This window comes from Vitis riparia, chromosome 4 (genome assembly GCF_004353265.1).
Source record: "Vitis riparia cultivar Riparia Gloire de Montpellier isolate 1030 chromosome 4, EGFV_Vit.rip_1.0, whole genome shotgun sequence".
Taxonomy (NCBI): domain Eukaryota; kingdom Viridiplantae; phylum Streptophyta; class Magnoliopsida; order Vitales; family Vitaceae; genus Vitis; species Vitis riparia.
This window is the reverse complement of record NC_048434.1, coordinates 24,482,456-24,496,121: the sequence shown is the minus strand read 5'-3', so window position 1 is coordinate 24,496,121 and position 13,666 is coordinate 24,482,456. Positions and strand designations below refer to the sequence as shown.

Sequence of the window (13,666 nt, the reverse complement as noted above, 5' to 3'; positions counted from 1 at the left end):
AATATCGCATCCCCATGACTGCATGCGCGTAATAGAAACGGCGATTTACCCATCAGCATGGCGCTTTCATTGTCTTTCAGATGAGAGGGTGTCCATTGACTACTGAAATTTCTTGTTTATCAATTTTTTATTTATTTCCCGGCTCTTATTATTATTATTTTTTCACGTATTTTACTTATTTTTAGCTAGAGACATGTCATAGTTATTTACATTTTGTAAATTTATTTGGGTCCAAATAAACAATATTATCAAAGATTTTCTTTTTCTTTTTATTTTTTTTTAAAGGTCTTTCTTAAACACTTTATCTTGAAGTTCATCCCACTTAAAATTTAATTTTTTAGTCTCTTTTATTATCTTATTTTATATACAAAGTTAAAGATTAGAATGTCATTCTTTCATTACATCATGAGCGATAAAAGTTCAAGAATTGTAGGCGCACCTAGCTACCAAACAATTTTCTATCTTTAGGATACTGTATAAAGATGATCATAATTAAATAGATTTTTTAAATTTATTTCCAAATGATTTTATTTTAATTTCTTCTTCTTATAATTATATGTACTTCAAAATTACCTCTTTTCAATTTTGCGTATTTTTTTGGATGTGACTATAATATAAAAATGTGTTTTGTTTTATACTTATAAAAAATACATGCCAGTCAAGTAATGTCAACTCTATATTTTGAAGTTTTATTATTAGTATCATATTATAATATATAAATATGTTTTTTTATACCTATAAAAAATTGCATACCAATAGGATAATGTCACCTAGGTTTCATTATTATGTCATACCATCAGTTGCTTGTATCTTATAATTTGATTTAATTCATTTACACCAATACCATTTAACTTCTTAAATCTCATCAAACATATTCAATCATCGGAATCATAACCAAAAATATTTTATTGCACATACTACTTTAATAACTTAAAGTTTTCTCATTGATTAGTTTCATTTGATTTTCCATCCTCAAACCCTAATATATATTTATATTTATTTTGACGGATCACATTACACCAACATTAATGACTTGCTAGTACTTAGTGATTAATTTGATGGGGTAGATGAGGAGTAGATGCCCGAAGTAGCATTAAACCTAATGAGCATTGTGAAGGTGCAGGGGACCTGATCACAGATTCACATCACCAGACAGGCAGACAGCGATGCATGCATGAGACCGCATCTCAGCCACCCTCCCAAGACTAGTTGGCGTCCTACTTTTACTCTAACCCTCTCCATGTTCCCATTACGATTCACGTGAAATGATGTGTAGAGCCTTGCTAATCATTCTATGGATCGACCATAATACCTTTTTTTTATGTAGAAAGTTTTGTCGAATATATTTGTTAACTAAAAATATGAGTAAGTTACTTGAAAACATGAATAAAAACATACACATCCAATCGGAAAAGAAATATGTCATAGTGTCAAAAAATATTAAAAAGACTCTATCAATGAGGTGGTAGTATTAATTAAATACACAAATCTTGTTTCATTATTTTGTCATTTTGTTATATAATCTCATTTCTTTGTATTTTACTCTCATTTCATTCAATGATCGAATGTAACACCGTACTTTAAAAGAGGATCAAAATCAAAATTCTATAAATATTGAAAATGATACTCCAATTGAATATATAAAAGGTGTCCAAATATAACAAATGTATAAAGTATCATCACACCTCAAATATATAGTGTGTGCGCTTTTAATTTTTGCTCGTATTTTATTTTAAAATATAATGGGTAATATTAAAATTTTCCTATATCTTATCTTAGACATTTTGCTAAATGGTTGTTCTATAATTCAATAATTTCATATCCTTATTTTGGTTGGAACCCGAGAGAAAATAAACTCTACCATTTGTAATATTTTAAGATATAGATTTTTCCTTAGAGTAAACAAAAAATCAACCCTCTCATTCCTTGATCTTCTTGGTTAATTCTATTTGGCTATTAGAAAATTAAAGAAAAAGTACCAATATCAAAAATATTAATAACAATGGAAAGAAAATAAAACAAAAAATAAATTTAAAATTTTGCCCCATGTTTTCTCAACTTTATTCTTCTTTATTTGTAACAAATTTGAAAGTGTACGTGGAGGTTTCTAAACAATTTTCAATATATTTGATTTTTCTTTAATATAAGAGTTTTTCATTTCACTTTTATTGGAACTATAATTTATGTTAAATATCATTTAAAATTTTCAATATAAATCATTTAAAAATACATAATAAAATATGAATCATTCACAATATGTACAATGAGACAAAAAATGAAAATCATGAATATATATATATATATATATATTTTATAAGTAAAGCAAGATATATTAATGGAGAGGCGAAAAGTTACAAGTATACAGGAGGTATACAAAGCAACAACCCCCTCTCAAAGCCAAAAAAAAAAAAACAACAAGGCTCACCACCCCTTAGTTGGACGCCAACCATTCCAAAAACCCTATAAGGGACACACACTTCTCACCAATATACAATCTAGCCCAGCTCCACAAACTACAAACAAAAGAATTCTTAAGCTTTTGGATATCTAACACTCCCCCCCTAAAAGCTAGCCTATTTCTTTCCTTCCAAACCCTCCAAAAAATACACAACGGAATGGATTTCCATATCTTTTTCCTTTTCTTTCTCACAAAAGGGTTCCTCCAGCTAGTTAAGACCTCCTTTACAGTTTCTGGAAAGACCCACTGCACACCTGATAACCCAAGAACAATATCCCACAGAACTCTAACCACTATACAATGAATAAGAATATAATTTACAGTTTCTTCTTCACAACCACATAGAAAACAACAATTAGGAAGTTGTCATCCTCTTTTCTGAAGTCTATCAAGCGTGAGCACCCTCCCCCATGTAGCCTCCCAAGCATAGAATGCAACCTTGGTTGGGACTGAATCCACCCAAATGCATCTAGAAGGAAAAACAAAATCATTGGGTCTAGCCACCAGTCTATAGGCTTCTTTGACCCTAAATTTGTCATTCCTTCCTCCCTTCCAACAGACTGAATCTTCCTCCATAGAAGGCTTGTAATCCCTCAGAACATGCAACAAGTTCCCTATCATATCCATTTCCTAATCATTAAAGTCCCTCAAAAATCTTAAATTCCACCCTCCTTGACCAAAATTCTGATCCCACATCTCCTCCACCGTCGCATTCTTATGAGCAGCCATAGCAAATAGATGGGGGAAGTTTTGGGACAGCCTTGTACCCTTACACCACACATCAGTCCAAAAATTGATTTTGCTTCCCTTGCCAGCTATGAACCCCATGTTATCCCAGCACCAATCAGTTTCCTTCCATATTTCCTTCCACACCCCACGCCAAAAGCCCCATAAGCCCTCTTTGCTCTCCAACCATGACCCTCTTGCCCATATTTCGCTGTTATCATTTGCTTCCAAAGATCATCTTTATCATAAGCAAATCTCCAGATCCATTTACCAAGCAAAGTTTTGTTCAAGAGCACTAGCTTCCTTAAGCCTAGTCCTCCCTTGCTCTTATCCTCACAAATCGCCTCCCATTTTATTAAACGAGCTTTCCTTTCCACACTTCCCACTCCCCAAAGGAAATCTCTTTGAACTTTATCTAATCTCCTAGCCACTGACTTAGGCATTCGGAACAAAGACATGTGATAGATTGGCATGCTAGCCAAAGCGCTTCTTATGAGAGTGATTCTTCCCCCTTTTGAGATATATTGTCGTTTCCACCGCGCTAGTCTCCTCCTCACTTTCTCTTCCACCCCATCCCAAACTGAGGTGGCTTTATTAGGAGCCCCTAATGGCAAGCCCAAGTAATGAGAAGGTAGAGAGCCCACCCTACATCCTAATTCCACTGCCATCTCCTCCACCACTCCAACTGGGATAATTTCACTTTTATCTAAGTTAATCCTTAAGCCTGAAACTGTTTCAAACCACAAAAGAATCCAGCTCAAATGTGTTAGGTGCTGTTTGTTAGCCTCACAGAACACGATTGTATCATCAGCAAAGAAGAGATGGGAGATTTTTAGATTGTGTCTCCTATCACCCTGAATACTGCAACCTGGAAGGTAGCCCCCCGCAACCGCCCTCCTAATTAGGGCATCTAGCACTTCCATTCCCAAGACGAAGAGGTAAGGAGATAATGGATCCCCTTGACGAAGCCCTTTAGAACTCGAGAAGAATCCAGCTGGAACCCCATTAACTAGAACTGAAAACTTGGCTGAAGATATACAACTCCACATCCACCCCAACCACTTTGAGCCAAATCCCATTTTGTGTAGAGTCTTCAACAAGAACTGCCAATTGATGCTGTCTATGCTTTCTCAATATCCAACTTACAAATGAGCCCTTTCTCTTTTATTTTCTGCCATGAGTCTATCACCTCATTCGCAATTAAAGAAGCATCAAGGATTTGTCTTCCTATCACAAATGCATTCTAAGTTGGGGCTACCACTTTGTTTAACACTCTCTTGAGTCTATTAGCTAACACTTTAGCCATCAATTTGTATAGGCCCCCCAGGAGACTAATGGGTCTGAAATCTCCCAAATCAGCCGCTCCCCCTTTCTTAGGAATCAGAACCAGGAAAGTGTTATTGAGGCTTTTGAGAAAGAAGTTTTGCTCATGAAACTCCTTAAACATCTCCAAGATCTCCCCTTTCACAAAATCCCAACAACTTTGCCAAAACGTCATAGTAAAGCCATCCGGCCCAGGGGCTTTATCCCCACTCATCTCCATTAAAGCTAAATGAATCTCATTTTCAGAGAACGGAATCTCAAGACTCTCTGCTTTTTGCTGGCTAATTTGATCTAATTGGATTCTCTCAATATCCGCCTTCCACCCCAAGTCTTCCGAGAGCCTCTGTTGATAAGCATTTGCAATCCCCTCCCTTACCTCATGTTCCTCTTCCAGCCAAACCCCATCAATTTTAATTCTGTCCAAAGAGTTGTTGTTACGATGGGCATTCGCCATCCGATGAAAAAATCCCGTATTTTTATCCCCTTCCTTAACTCATACCTCCCTTGAGAGTTGTCTTCAATGACTTTCTTCCAAAATGACCCATTTTTTATAGCTTTCCTTTACTTCCTTTTTTAATTTTGTCTCTTCCAAAGACAATCTTCTTTCGCTTTCCACACGATCCCAATAATCCACTTGCTGCAGAGCTGCACTTTTGTTACCTTCCAGATTTCCAAAGACCTCTCTATTCCAAGCTTTCAGTTTCTGTTTGAGCTCCTTCATCTTTGTTGCCAATCTATAGCTAGCAGTGCCTCTGACCTCAATTTCCCCCCACCAATTCCGGATTAGGTCTAGAAAACCCTCCACTTTTAACCACATATTTTCGAACCTGAAGGGAGATAGACCTCTCCTAAGCCCGCCTCCTTCTAGCAAAATGGGAAAGTGGTCCGAAACAGGACGAGACAGCCTTCTTTGAATCACCCCACTGAACTGATCTAGCCAGCTAGGAGACACCAAGAACCTGTCCAATCTTGCCCAGGACTGGTTATTCAGGCCCCCGCTCCAAGTGAACACTCCCCCTTGCAACGGGAGATCTACCAGCCCTAAATCATCAATAATATGAGCAAACCTCCTCATGGTCGGGGTTATTCTCCTTTGGCGGCTTCTTTCTCTTTGAAAGAGGGTACTATTAAAGTCACCCCTAGGCACCAAGGCTCGTCCCAGATTCCTCTTACAGCCCCAAGCTCTTCCCACAGGCATTCTCTTTCCTCTTTGGTGAATGGGTCATAGACTCCCGTAAACACCCAAACAACCCCGTTTTCCACATTCTTGAATATACACGAAATGGAGTACTGTCCCTCCTCCCAATCCACAATTTCCAGCGACCTTTTATCCCAGCAAATCAACAGTCCTCCCGTCGCCCCATCCGCATCCAAAGCCCTCCAATCTAAGAATCTTCCCGAGCCTAAACTTCTCACCACCCTCTCCGACATTGGCTGAATTTTTGTCTCCTGAATACACAGTAAGTCAACTTTTTGATTCCTTATAAATGTCTTGATAATTTTCCTCTTGGACCTATCATTTGCCCCCCTCACATTCCAACTTAACAGTTTTAGCTTCATTAATCTACTACAAGGTGATCCCCTTTGCCCTGTGAAAGAATTTTTTGCTTACACCCTTTCTCATAATTAACTGAGCACTCCAGTCTCTTCAATTCCCTTTCAAATTTTGACTTCTCCATCAATTCTTTGCTGTGAATTCTCTCCCGTCTCTTTCTTATTTTGATCAAGAAGTTCAAAATTTCCTTTTCCAACCCTTTTGTCGAAAAACCCAAAAAATGACTGAACTTGGCCAAGCTGCTTTCTTCCCATCTATCCTCTTTCTCAGTTCTGACTTCTTGAAGTTTTGTCCTCTCTGAATTCCACTCCACCCCCCTAGCCAAATTGGGGTTCTTATTGAATTCTACCAAGTCCCAGCATCCATTGTCATCCATTCTGGGACCAACTTCATTACTTTCCTTTAGCACCCCAGAGTAATCGAAAGGCTCCCCTACCGGAGTCCGATCAAAAGAATACAAGATGAGATGAGAAGACCCATAGCCCCTTTCCCTCTCTATCCTTAGACCAGAATCATACCTCATGGCTTCCTCTGCCAGCGCCTTGTCTGTTGCTGAAAGTATGGCTTTCTCCCTTGTCTTCCTTGCTTCCTCTGACTCCCATATGACTAGGTGCTCTCCCTCTAAAGAGCTCCTATTGCTAGCAAATCTGCAGTCCAGAAGACTTCCTTTCTCCAGGGGTCTTTTACCTTTGTTTTGGGCCATGAACTGACTTGATCTGGCCTCTTCCAACTCAGCCACTGGGCCTCTCCCAACATGAGCCCATCTTTTGGGCTGGCAAGTCTCTGGTCCATCAGGAATGGTCATCATTTCCTTTAATCTCGGGCCCCTCACTGCATTTAGCCCACATGGGCTCTTCTCTACCCCCCTTATCATTGACTCCTGGGCCTGATCTACTTTTCCTTTCCAGCCCAAGTAACTCTCCTGCCAGCCTAGCCTCTTATTTGAATTTATCAACACCTCGGGTCGTTCAAAGAATGACTCTTGAGTCGTGGGCTGAATTGAACTGGCCTCATTCATCAAACAACCTTCCCCGTCAAAAGCCCAGCTCTTGGACGGCCCAGCCTCTATCCCCGCCCCCTCTTCCATCACTCCCTTTAGCTTTAGGCCCTAATGTTTCGGCCCACAGACCCTTCCCTCATAACCCATGGGCGTTGATTGTTGGGCCCGGTCAACAATCCCTTCCCAGCCCATAACCCTTTTCTATCTCTCTGTCCCCTCATCTGACGATAATAGCGCCTCGGTCTTTTCAATGGCCGATTCCACCTCCACACGCGAGCCGGAGCGTGAAGTGTTGTCATCCCTGACCTCCCCCCATCTTCGGCTATCAACCCTAATCTTCTTGACTGACGGCCTGAACTCCCACCAGAGGGCGAGGGTGAAAACTTCCTCCTCGATCCCAATCTCCAGCGTACTCGGTTTGTCTCCGTCATCCGTCCTAACCAGAATCCTAGCCCATTGGAGCTCTTCCAGCTTCTCCGTCTTCGAATCGATGTTAATGAAACCACCACATTCATCCCCCACCCTTCTCAACACAGTCGGGTTCCACAACGACACTGGTAGTCCAAAGATTCTAACCCAAACCTCGTTACTTTCTTCCTCTTCCTCCCTGCATCCACTCCATGGGCTCCATTTCTCGAACCTCAGCCTTATTTCTCCCATCATTTTTTCACCTGATAGGGAAACCCGTTGAGCTTCTTCCAAATATTCAAATTCCAACAAGATTCTGCTTCTCTCCAATTTTGCCAGCCCTAGGCTTCCTTTCAATCCCCAAGAGCTCGCCAGAAATCTCCCAAATTTTTCCAAATCTTCTTTATCTCCAGACCTAGGGTTCCAACTCCCGACAACACAATACTCCAATTTTTCCAGATTTCTTTGGATTTCCTCCTTCCATACCTTCACCTAAACTGAATTTATAACTCTACAGATCGGTCTCTTCACCACTTCCGCGAACGTTCTCTTCAGATCCATGTTTCCACCTACCTTTTCTTCTTGCATATTGTTCTTTCTATCGATTGACCTACTCAGAATCTGTAGATTTTCCACCATTGCAGCCCATCCCTTTTTTTCTCCTCTACCATTTGGGATGAAGATACAGTATTGTTTCCGCTCCAAATCCATTACCCCTAGTCGGAGGAAGCATCCCGCTTTATTTACACTTCGCAGCTGAAAGAAGGATCTCCCCTGTTCCTTCCATTCCGTCACCCATCTGTCTTCCTTCTCATCCCTTATACAGTGGTTTAGGCCCTCCATCAGGAACCCTAAACTCTCCATTCCCATTCTGACCCAAGACGAGACTCCCCCTTTGCTTTCCTCTATAAATATTTGGGGTTTTCCTCTTCTCTCTAAAAGCTCCAGCTCAAACACCTTGGATTCAACTGCGAACCTGCTCCCCCTTCGCCTTCTTCGAGACCCCTCCTTATCTTCATCTCCTTTGTCGGCGTAATCTCGCCTTTTTCCTTCCTCACGAGCTCACTCGCTGCCGCGCTCACTCTCTCTCTCGCTTTCTCTCTCGCTCTCTCTCACCCATTCTTTTGATGATTTTGTACGGTCCTATTTTTCTTTTGCTTAGCTAGGAAGAAGAGGTGGTAGGAAATCTTTCCCTGCGTAGGTACACCATCACCATGTCACCTTCTTAGAAGCTTTGGTTGCGTTTCTTCTAATCTGCATTTTCCTTCGAATATATATATATATATATAGAAAGTCACATATAAGTCATAAAGTGATGAGATAAAGATAGGATCCGATCGCACAAGTGATATCCCCTAATTGGTGATATCTTTTTAGTGCTATAATCACGTTATGGCTAATATCATGTAATAATGATTTAGAGATCATTTGATAAGAAATATTGAACGTGACTTGATACAATAAATATTAAATGTGATTTGAGTAAAAAAAAAATATAAGATAATATTAAATGTGACTTGATAAGAAATATTGAATATATCATTTTAACTTTTTGAAATTTGAAATTAAAAATAAGATATTCATGTATAACTTCCATACATATAAAACATCTTAATAAGGTAATTAATTAAAACTAAAGGCTTGTAAAATCTCTAATATTTGTCCACATCTATTCCCTAATGCTTGTACACCTTACACCGTAATTTTATTTTGATGTTGAAAAGATATTTTTGTTTGAAATTGACATTTATTTTTATTTAAAAAAATAAAATTCTATTAACTCATATGAAAAAAAAAAAAAAACTGATGATCTTTCATATTAAGCGTCATCAATATTAGATTATTCAATGAAAAAAAAAAAAATATATATATATATATATATATATATATATACATATATATATATATATATATATATATATATATATATATATATAAAACCTGAATATCAATAAATAAAAGCAAAACTTTGAAATTCATGTCGAAATTCAAATAAACAACATTTATGGCATTGAAATTTAATGTTATATTTTTGGTGATGTGTAAAATGAGTTGATCATCAAAACTAAAATTGAATAAATTAAGCGGGTCAAATAAGCAACTATGCTTAGCCACCTGACAACTTGTACCAGCAGGATTTTGCTTGCGTTCACGGCACATGGGCTGCTGCCTGCTGCAACAAGATTTGGAAAGGGAATAAATGATGATGCTCAACTTGTTGGAATTGATTGGTCACAATCACACACATGATACATCCCACGCATATGGAATGCTATAAAATCAGATAAGTTATCGTACCCAACTTTAAATTTCAACCTTCAAAATATATGATTAAATGAAAATATAAAGAAATCAAATTCAGATGTTTAATAAGACAAAGAAAAGCCAGTTATACTTGTACAACATGAAGAGGAGCAGTACCACCAATGATTAACTTCCGAAGATGAGGAACCATTCCAATGATAAAGCCAACAATCTACACAAGAAATCATCTAGCATTTTAGTTCCCACAACAGGATGGTTTTCCATTATAAGATAAAAGGAAACTTTAGCTCAGCATCAAACATCCATTCAATTAGTGTTCAAACATCAAATTCATGACACAAATGGCACCATTCTGATTAAATTGATATATGAGACTATTAGCTTCTTTTCAAAATGCCAACTTAGCCATTATTTGGCTAAATGGCATCCCGAGGAGAAATCAATGGGCCACAACAGGAGAATATCTGGGCGAACCCAGAGCAAAATGCATCCAAAGCTACTGAATCTGGTCAACATATGTCAGAGAAGGAAAGTAACTTGAAACTTCAAAGAAGAGTGGGCCACAAGCTCTAAGTGGATACCGCTCCAGTGGTTGAAGGTGCTAACAGTTCCTTAAGGTTGATCTTTCTTGAAAACTTCCTCAAAAGCTGTTTCATCTTTCCAGCGATAGCCACCTGCCATTAAAATCTAAGAATTCTTAACTCTCTATGGCTGCACCAGTCCCTTTGAATAGATAAAAAAGGAATAAAAGGTGTCTATTGTATTACAAAACCTCTTCCAAATATAGTAGAATAAATGGTCTTCAAATTTCAATTACATTATCATCATCCCTTATGCATTTACAAAACGATAATATGCATGGCATGAAATTATGTTTCATAAATAGAAATGATTTTCTGATGTAATGTAATAGTACTACCATATAGGTTTCCACATAATTTGCTCCATTCACAAAATTTTACCTTATAATTAAGAAACAATTTAGACAACAAAGCAAAAATAAGAAAACAAAAGATAAAAAGGGAATTAGCAGCTCCCATAGTTTTTTCAAGAATTTTTGGCACATAACTTCTTCAGCCGCTGGTATCAAATTGGATATTGATGCTCAAATGAGATTTGTTGCATTGCAAAAATATGGAGCAATATTCAGAACCTGACAAGGGAAGAAGTCTAGAAGCATATCAATCAAGGCAACGAGCAAAGAGCTGATGACAATAAAAATGTGGCAGCATGAGGATGGAAAAACAGGATAGGACTTAGTTTAATAGAGGTTTTTTTTCTTTTTCTTTTTGAAGAAAATAGTTTATTTATAAAAATATTCAGAGACAATTGAATTGAGAAAACCCAATAAAATTAATACAAAAATGACGAACAATTGAAGAAATAATAAAAATGGAAAATAGGAAATAAGAATGGTAAATGGCGGTCAAGATCCAGAACTGTCATCCCTGCCACATTTTAATATGACCCTCTTCAGCTTATATGTGTGTGGCGAATCACAATCAGTTAAAAAACATTGTTACTTGGTATAGGACTTAGCTTAGATGAGGTTTCTAAAGAAAATAGTTAATCTAAAAATATATATATTTACATAGTGACTTAATCCAACAAAATTAATCTAAATGATAGACAGTTGAAGAAAACAAGAAAAACTGAAAATGAGAATGGTCAAACATCAGTCAAGATCTAGAAATGTCAGGCATGCAAACTTTTTAGTATCACCCTCATCGGTTAGTGTGTGTGTGTATTGAATCATAATCAGTGAAATAACTTCCTTGTACCACGATGATCAACTATACAGTCAGCAGTAAAAGCAGATTTGAGAAGTATAAAATTCTTCAGATCACAATAGATCAGACTTACAGCAAAATAGACAGGTGGGAACAACCTGCAAGTTTTCCTCAGACAGAGGGTGATGCAGTGTAAATTGATGTGGATATTCTTCAGAGATGGAACAGTCTCCTGAGGCAAGAAGTGATTCCCTGTTCATATTGATTGGAGAATTGTGTAGGTTGATGCCTTCCCTGGCATTACTAGAGAAAACTCGCACAATGTTGTAAACATAAGACCACAAGCAAATAGCTCCAATCTGCAATATCAAACAAGTAATTTTTGACATGATCCACTGATAGTGTGTGCATAGATGGGGTGCTTCACCATTAGATATCCATTAAGAACAATGGATGACTGATATTAATGTTAGGATTCTATCATTAATATAGTTTTTTGATTCCAACCCATCAAGAAGGTTGTCTATAGTCTGACCATACGGTTGGGTAAAGCCAGCAAACAATATGCCCCAAAAAAAAAACCCAACAACTCAAACCAATTATATTTAGTTTGGTGATCTCAGAATCAGAACCAGATGAAGCCAATTAGATACCATACCGCCATAGAAAGTGAAGCATAGGCCATTGCAACTGTATGGCAAACATCAGGTGCTCCAAACGGACTGCCTTTCTCTCTGCATACTGCTGGGATAATAATTAGAGGCATGTTCCCCATGTTTCCTGTTCAGATCCCAACCAAAAGCATGCAGAAATTGTTAATTCCATTTTAGGATGCATGAAATAGTTGTTGATGCAAGCTATGTGAAAGCATAAACAGAAATGTACCCGCAGCACAGGAACCCAATATGAGGCCCTTGAGATGTTGAGGAGCTCTGGTAGTCTTCACAAGCAGCAATCCAAGAGCGGAGCCAATGATACAAACAGTAAGGATATTTAATGGCATGAACCACCTATATAAACATATATAACCAGAGTAATAGAAACATGAATAAATTGGAAAGAAGAGACAAAACTATGTAGAGTAATAAATTTCCATAGCAATCACAGAAAATGAAAAGGGTTATAACTTACAACAAAATCATTCTGTCAAGAGTAATTGTGTTAGCAAGGTTGCTATACAACAGTGCAGGATTGAATACAAAAAATACAACCTGACCACAAATTACGTATAAATAAAAAAATAAAAAACTATAATCATGGAAAGAAGAAAGAGGTAACAACTTACCGTATTTAATTGCTTCCTTACAACATCGCCCAATATATCAATACGATCTAAGGCAAGAAATGACCCAAGTGCAGTGAGCAACAGAACCCTTATAACTGGCATTGAAGCAACAAAAAATAGATCTAGAAGCCCCATTCTCCAGATTATTCCACTCCTACATACTCCTTAACCCAATATAAGAGTATTTATTTATCATATAAATATGGGAATTCCGTTTGTTCTGTTTTTGCCACCTGCGAGTCAAAAACATACCTCCAGAGTCCAGACTCAAGACTCCAGTCAAAGCAACCTGACCGTCTCCAAGGCAGGTTGAAGAAATTGGGTACAAAAAGGTCCACGGCCCTTAATTTTTGTTTGTCGTTTTCCCATCAAATGTCTGGACTAGTCAGTCCAATTTTGTAAGCAAAAGAAGAGATGGGTGATGGTTAATCTGTGTTATTGTGTTATGCAGATACACATGGAAAAGCTGCGTCCTGCTGTGTCATCATCACCCAACCGCCAAAATAAGGATTCTGTTTCTTCCTCTCAAGTAACAGAAAATGACAGACCTGTCACATGGGCAAAGCAGAGTCTGATCCCGGGTCCTGGCCCCACCCCTTCTTCTTCCACTTCCCACACCGACTGCCTTACCATCACCTCTAGCTTCTATACATTATCATTTTACTGTATATTATTGCCGGATCACCGGTGATACCCTTTTAGCAATAGCAGCTGGTGGCAATATGGTCGAATCATCATCTCCATCTCAATGCCTTAAAAATAATATATGGGTCATATGAATTGACTTTCAATAATTTCTTTAGAGGAAGAGATCCGATTCACATAAAGAATTTTTGACCTGCATTCTAGTAGGTCATTTATGGCATGTGGTGTGGGCAGCTGTGGATTTGAAGAAAGAAGTAATGGTGGTATTGAG

The 13,666-nt window shown here is 37.9% G+C and overlaps 2 protein-coding genes across 2 annotated transcripts; both read right to left on the bottom strand.

The window, feature by feature from the left end:
• Window positions 1-5,024: 5,024 nt before the first annotated feature.
• Window positions 5,025-5,582, bottom strand: LOC117913358. Its single transcript, XM_034828300.1, has one exon. It carries the CDS (start codon window positions 5,580-5,582, stop codon window positions 5,025-5,027), a length of 558 nt encoding a protein of 185 aa, XP_034684191.1.
• A 4,277-nt stretch (window positions 5,583-9,859) lies between these two features.
• Window positions 9,860-13,618, bottom strand: LOC117913049 (protein PIN-LIKES 3-like). The gene is made up of 6 exons (XM_034827935.1): window positions 12,751-13,618; window positions 12,351-12,475; window positions 12,124-12,245; window positions 11,624-11,824; window positions 10,317-10,409; window positions 9,860-9,946 (listed from the first exon to the last, which is right to left on the bottom strand). Exons 2-6 carry the CDS (start codon window positions 12,466-12,468, stop codon window positions 9,860-9,862), a joined length of 621 nt encoding a protein of 206 aa, XP_034683826.1. The 5' UTR covers window positions 12,469-12,475; window positions 12,751-13,618.
• Window positions 13,619-13,666: the final 48 nt, after the last annotated feature.

Coding starts and splice junctions, on each gene's coding strand:
- LOC117913358 (XM_034828300.1), bottom strand. CDS start 5,582: ATGAGGAGGTTTGCTCATATTATTGATGATTTAGGGCTGGTAGATCTC.
- LOC117913049 (XM_034827935.1), bottom strand. CDS start 12,468: ATGCCATTAAATATCCTTACTGTTTGTATCATTGGCTCCGCTCTTGGA. Junction 12,246..12,350: donor ATTGGGTTCCTGTGCTGCGG/GTACATTTCTGT, acceptor GGATCTGAACAG/GAAACATGGGGAACATGCCT. Junction 11,825..12,123: donor ATGCTTCACTTTCTATGGCG/GTATGGTATCTA, acceptor TTGATATTGCAG/ATTGGAGCTATTTGCTTGTG.